The sequence below is a fragment of the Cebus imitator genome, unplaced genomic scaffold (genome assembly GCF_001604975.1).
Source record: "Cebus imitator isolate Cc_AM_T3 unplaced genomic scaffold, Cebus_imitator-1.0 Scaffold385, whole genome shotgun sequence".
In the NCBI taxonomy this organism is placed as follows: domain Eukaryota; kingdom Metazoa; phylum Chordata; class Mammalia; order Primates; family Cebidae; genus Cebus; species Cebus imitator.
In genome coordinates, this window is record NW_016107700.1 from 1,150,548 (window position 1) to 1,157,078 (window position 6,531).

At 43.5% G+C, this 6,531-nt stretch overlaps 1 protein-coding gene across 3 annotated transcripts in view; it reads right to left on the minus strand.

Annotated features, from left to right (window-relative positions):
• ZFP69 (ZFP69 zinc finger protein) overlaps positions 1-6,249 on the minus strand; it is an 18,280-nt gene extending 12,031 nt beyond the window's left edge. For 2 of the 3 annotated variants that reach the window (XM_017507940.2, XM_017507939.2), the window contains exons 1-3: positions 6,113-6,249; positions 4,550-5,024; positions 2,757-2,842 (exon numbers count right to left, since the gene is read on the minus strand). In XM_017507940.2, coding sequence (XP_017363429.1) covers positions 2,757-2,842; positions 4,550-4,676 — 213 coding nt within the window. In that variant the 5' untranslated portion in view covers positions 4,677-5,024; positions 6,113-6,249. The remainder of the gene's footprint in view (positions 1-2,756; positions 2,843-4,549; positions 5,025-6,112) is intronic. The other variant, XM_017507941.2, reaches the window with a different exon arrangement.
• Positions 6,250-6,531: the final 282 nt, after the last annotated feature.

Genomic DNA, 6,531 nt, shown 5'->3' on the forward strand with positions numbered 1-6,531 from the left:
AAAAAAAAAAAAAAAAAAAAAAAATTGAAGAACTGTAGCTTAAAAGTCATTCGAAGACATAAAATAGAATATTAGAAAAATGATTCAATCCAAAAGAAGGCAGAAAAAGGCCAGCTACAGTGGCTCATGCCTGAAATCCTAGCATTTTCGGAGGCTCAGGTTAGCAGGTCACTTGAGGTCAGGTGTGTGAGACCAGCCTGGCCAACATGGTGAAACCCCATCTATATTAAAAACACAAAATCAGCCAGGCATAGCGGAGGGTCCTTTTAATCCCAGATACTTGGGAGGCTGAGGCAGAACTGCTTGAACGTGGGAGGCAGAGGTTACGGTAAGCTGAGATCGCATCACTGCACTCCAGCCTAGGTGACAGAGTGAGACTCTGTCTTTAAAAATAAAAACAAACAAAAAAAGAAGGCACGAAAAGAGAAACAAATAAACAACGGCTAGATAGGACAAATAGCAAACAAAAACAAAAATATAATCCCATCCCATCCCATCCATCTTTGAGATGGAGTTTCGCTTACTGCCCAGGCTGGAGTACAGTGGTGCACTTGCTGCAACTTCCACCTCCCAGCAACCATCGCCTCCCAGGTTCAATCAAATCCCCTGCCTCAGCCTCTGGAATAGCTGGGATTACAGGCATCCACTACCACGCCTGGCGAATTATTTGTATTTTTAGTAGAGATGTGGCTTCACCATGTTGGCCAGGGTGGTCTCAAACTCCTGACCTCAGGTGATCCATCCGCCTCAGCCTCCCAGAGTGCTGGGATTACAGGCATGAGCTACCACACCAGGCCCATACTGATTACTTTAACTGTAAATGGACTCAATAGGCAAGACTCAGCTACATTTAAGAAGGTCACAATTTAACCATAATGACAAAGATAGGTTTAAAGTAAAAAGACGAAAAAAGCTATACCGTACAAACAATTAAAAGAACTTAAGAAGCATATATTCTATCACACTAGGACTTCTGGAAAAGAATTATTACTAGAGAAAAAGAGGGACATTTCATAATGATAAGAGGGTCAACAATTCTAAGTGCTTACACATGTGATGACAGAACTTCAAAATAAAGCAGAATTGACAGAACTAAAGAGAGATATAGTCAAAATCACAATAATTAGAAACTTTAACACTCCTCTCTCAGTAATTGATATAACCAGTAGACAAAAACTCATTAAGGATACAGAAGATTTGAACAACACAATCAACCAATTTAACCTAATTAACACTTAGGGAACACTACGCCTAACAACTACAGAACCTATATTCTTTTTAAAAACAGACATCTCATACACTCTCTACGGGGTGAGGAGTGGAATACTGATTTAAAAGGGGCATGGAGAACTTTCTGAGATGGTAGAAATGTTCTCTATCTTGATTTGATTACATGTTATATGTATCAAAATCAGACAATACACAATTTCCTTTTTTTTTTTTGAGACTGAGTCTCACTCTGTGGCTTAGGCCGTAGACCAGTGGTGCAATCATAGCTCACTGCAACCTCAAACTCCTGGGCTCAAGCAATTCTCCTCCCTAAGCCTCCCAAGTAGTTAAGACTACAGTAACATGCCACCACACTCTGCTAATTAAAAAATGACAAAAAGATAGGGTCTCAACTATCTTGCCAACTGGTCGCAAACTCTTGAGCTCAAGCAATCCTCCTACCTCAGCCTCCCAAAGTGCTGGGATTACAGACATGAGCCACTGCACCCAGCCCAAACTATACACTTTCTTAGTGTATTTTCCCGTATGTAAATTGTACTTTAATTAAAAAAAATTAATCATTTCCCAATGCTAAGAAGGCCATCAGTTTATGATAAATGTAGGAAGTGAAAAATTCCAGATAAGTAGAATGTAGCAATAACTTTTTAGACTATTATCGTTTCTTCTTCCATATTGCTATAAATAAAGCTGCAACATATTTCAATCCTAGATGGCAGATATTAGCATCTGAACTTCTTACTTGAGGAAAATGAGACTGTAAAAAGCTCAAGTAATTGCTCCAGATGACTGAGCAAGTAAAGACAAATGTTGTACCATCTAATTTCAGAACTCCAGTTCATTTCACTTAAAACTCTTGTATCCTCCAATAAGATCTCCTCTTTAAGTCTTTCTTTCATTTATTCTACAGTTTTTCCTCCATTTCATCTATGTTTCCAGCACACAGTACAGACTATCCCATTTCCGACACCCTGTGGTAGCTGCTCCCAGTGGCTGCTCTTGCTTTTCTGCCCAGCCTGTCTGATATGTGCACTGTGTGGCCTATTTCTTCTCTACTCACTTTTCCTTTGGCTCTGGTTTGACCTCTGTTCTCAATATTACACTAAGGGTCACCTGTCGAAGTTCACAGTAATACATGTACATCACTAAGAAAGTCAGAACCTTCTTACACATTTTGGTTTTGGGTATTTTATTGAGATTTCTCTTAGATCTCAAGCGGTATCAGTTGGTTTTTATGGCTAGAATTGTATCACTCATTTCACTTTCTTTATAGAAAGCAGCATAATACGAGATTCAGATGTGAGAAAAAAAAAAGAGTGACATGGAGGGAGACCCCTATGAGTAGGGAAATTGCCACCACTGAAGCCTAATTTTCTGTAAAAGAGCAACATGCATTGAGCTCCCCAGGTTGAATTTGTTAGTCTTAATACCCTACCTCACCAACACTCTCATCTCTACAAAAGAGACCGGTTATATACCCTAAAAAACCAAGAAGCAATGTTAAGAAAATGAGATGAATCGCTACTCACCTGTGATTCTCCTGTCGGGAGTCCAGGGTTCAGTTCATCCTCTAAACTTTCTTCCTGGGTCTCATCAGCATCCTGAGATGGCAGAGCTGGGGAAGGAAAACAGCCATGAGGTTTGCATCTTCCCAAATCACCTGAACAGAGAAACTGCCTGCAGACCCACTCAGTGTGGCTCCTCCCCCAAAACGTTCAAAAATAGGGACACTGAGAGCGACTCAAGAGCAGCCTGAAGCCCCCTTAATGAGGAGGACCTGCTGAAAGTTGCTGTGGGGATTAATGTTTCCCAATGATCAAAAACCATGTATGAGAGAACAAAGTATTTAAATGGAGAATTCTTTAAATCCCACTCCCCCCTCCAAAAAACTCTACCAATGGTCAATACTGGTCCAAAAGCACAGCTCTAACAGGTCACTCCTTTGTCCAAAAACCCTCAAAGGTTCCCAACTGACAAAGAAAAATCCAAACACTTCACCATGGACTTCAAGGCACTCTACAATCTGCCCGAAGTATATATTCTCAACAACGGGTACCTCTAAAGTACCATCCTTTATACATGGGACATACCCACTCACCACATTCTTAACTCTCAGTCAGACTAAAGACTCCCCATTTTCTTCAAGGCATCCACTTTTGCAACCTTTCCCTAAATCTACACAAAAAACGTAAGCCATTCTTCAAGGTCCAAATCAATGCTACCCGTTCTGTGAAAATTTCTTAAGTACATACAACCAGAACAAAGTTTCCTGTCTCTTGTGTTCCAAAATAACTTTTCTTAGGCTACTTTCTATTATTTTGATTGAGGTGTATGCCCATCTCCATCCACTTGTAATCAGAATTAGAGATAATTATTCATTTTTCCATCTGTTAAGTTGCTCAGCCAAAGTCCCTGCCTGACACAGCTAGAACAATAAATACTGGCTGACTGTAAAACATTAAAGGTATGAATTAAAACGCCACATGAGACACATCACTTCCTCCATCCTTCTATTTACTCCTTACCAGACCACTAAATAAGGTGTGATCTTTGGGCATCTCTCCCACAGTTCAAGATAACATGGGAGTAATCTGGCATGTCATTCCTGCCTCTCAGTAGATGAAATGAAAAAACTGATACTTGTGATAAATATTGGTTCAGGGCTAAAATGACTGGAACTCGTGCAGGAAAACCCTTAGAGGACTTAAGGAGGGCAGAAATCTTAGACCCCTGTCTGTGAATCACATTCCCACATTCAGGCACCGCTGGCAGAGAACACCTTGTATTCTGTCTTCCTGCCACATGTTGTATTTGAAGATGGGAGGTCGGGCACGGTGGCTCACGCCTATAATCCCAGCACTTTGGGAGGCCAAGATGAGTTGATCACAAGATCAGGAGTTCAAGACCAGCCTAGGCAAGATGGTGAAACCCATCTCTACTAAAAATACAAAAATTAGCCGGGCGCAGTGGCAGGCACCTGTAATCCCAGCTACTCAGGAAGCTGAGGAAGGAGAATCACTTGAACCTGGTGGGGCAGAGGCTGCAGTGAGCCAAGATCATGTAACTGCACTCCAGCCTGGGCGACAGAGTGAGATTCTGTCTCAAAACAAAAAAAAAGGAAGATGGGAGACGAGAGCAGCTGAAAGCAGATGTCACAAGGAGCCCATGTTGGAGCCATTATTTCCCCTTGCAGATGTCCCCTTCCCAAAAACCACAAGAATTTCCCCCAAAGACCTTCTCTCCCTCTTTCTAGTACAATGAAGTGTGTACCCATCTTTTCACACTTCTTACCCTTCTTACCCCTCCATCAGTCTATTCTCACCTTCTCCTTCAAACATTTTAGTCACATCCTCCCACAGGGGCGCCCCCTCTGTGGCCTTCTTTGGATGTTGCAACTTCACCCAGGTGCTGGCCTCAGTAGGCAGAGTGATCAGGAGCTGCTGTGGCATGACAATGCCTGCCTGACTGGACTTGTCCCCTTCCGGTGAGGAAACTGCCAGAAGCTCTGATGAGAGGCTTCACAGTTGTGGGGTGTTCCTCAGATTCCAATCACCTGCCCTCCGGACTTCGGTGTGTCCCTGCAGCACCAGGACCTAGGGTTTCCTAGAGGCTGATGTGACTGTAACAACTCTAGGAAACAAACTCTCCTTTAAATCAAGCACTTTCTTTGGGAGGCAGCCAGTTAGTTAGGTTTGAGTTCATGTCTCCATTCCCCTTGGAGGAGCAAAAGGGAAGAGAAGAGGGATCCAGAAGCACCTGTCTCCAGAGCTCCAGAAACTGCAGAAATATATTTAAAACTGCAAAATACCCAAAACAAAAATATGTTGTCCATGCAGGAATAAATATAATACATGTTCTTGGATGTGGCTCTATCTCCAGTTCCACACATACATACACAAACATTCAAAGATGTACAAACATGCACAGACCCTGCCTCATCTTCCCTCCTTATAAGCTGCATGCATCTTCTGCTTGGATTAAGAGGCCAGGATTTGAAATCAGACAGCCTGGCTTAGAACCCTGACACTTGCACTTAAAATCTCTAAGACACTTCAGCTCTCTGAGCTTCGGTTTCTTAATCTATAAAATGGAGATAATAATTGTATTCCATAGAGTTGTAATGTTGGTTGAGACAATGCTAGGCATACAGTAAACCCGTTATAAATCTGTTATCATATTGCTGAATCATAGCATTAGTTTTAAAAGTTATTTTTAGAAACAAATCTGATTTTAAAGCTCAAAATATCTCAAGTGACAGAATAATGACATAGCTGCATTTTGGCATGAGAGACCAGTGACAGCCACGTCACCACCCACACAGATGCCCAGCAGCTGGCAAGTTCCTTTGAACCACACTTGGAAGACGCATCTTGGATTCAGAAATGTTAAAATTGGGGAAGAGGGTATGTCTTCAAATGGTGTAAATATAGCATAATGAGGACTATTTAAGAATGGTAACAGGCAAATGTGGAAACAACTCAAATTCATCATCTCAACCAACCCCTAGATTCGGAGCAAGTGCTTTCACCGTGACCAGGTCCAGAATATATGGCAACACAAGAACAGTCCGAGCTACGTGGGAAGGGAGCTGGCCCAACTTTTTGAAGTTTGTTGGAGAAAGATGGGTATGTGACTTATGGGCGTGTGTGTGTGTGACACCATATGCAGAGACAGGAGCTGCGTGTGTTCTAGAAATTGGAGCTTGTGAAAAATGTGCCACTCCTGAATACATAAAAAGTCTTGTTACCAAAGTGCAGGAGTTTTCGAATCTTACTTGGGAAACAGTTAATGGCTGAGAAGCTTTACATCAAAGACGCCCCACCCTCACAGTGCTCCCAGACACGCCACTCTCGGACTTAAAGACTGCACACAGACTCCTACTCACCACGTCGGCCTTGGACGCAGGTAGGACCGGAGATGGGGGCGTGGGAGCGCTCGCTCTTTAGAGACGGACTGAGTGGTAACAGATATTGTTCTCTCCCAGCGTTTTACAGACAGACCACATCTCCACTCAACGCAGTCATTCTCCAAAAAGCGTTCAGCGTTGAGTTCGGCTTCCTTCGGAAGCCCGGAGGACCCTCAGCCTCCGAACTGGACGAGGTTCTGCTCCAAATTCCCATCAGGGACCCGCCCAGGCGGGTGGGCTTTGCCAGCCGCACCCCCAGGAGCGAGGCTTTGAGAGCCGGAATGGGAGGGGTGCCCCGAGCCGGCGTCTTGCAGACCCGGGCGAGGATACACCTCCCAGGCGGCCGCTTTACCGCGGGGCCGGCGGCGGCAGCCAAGCCCACCCAGCCCGGCCTCTTA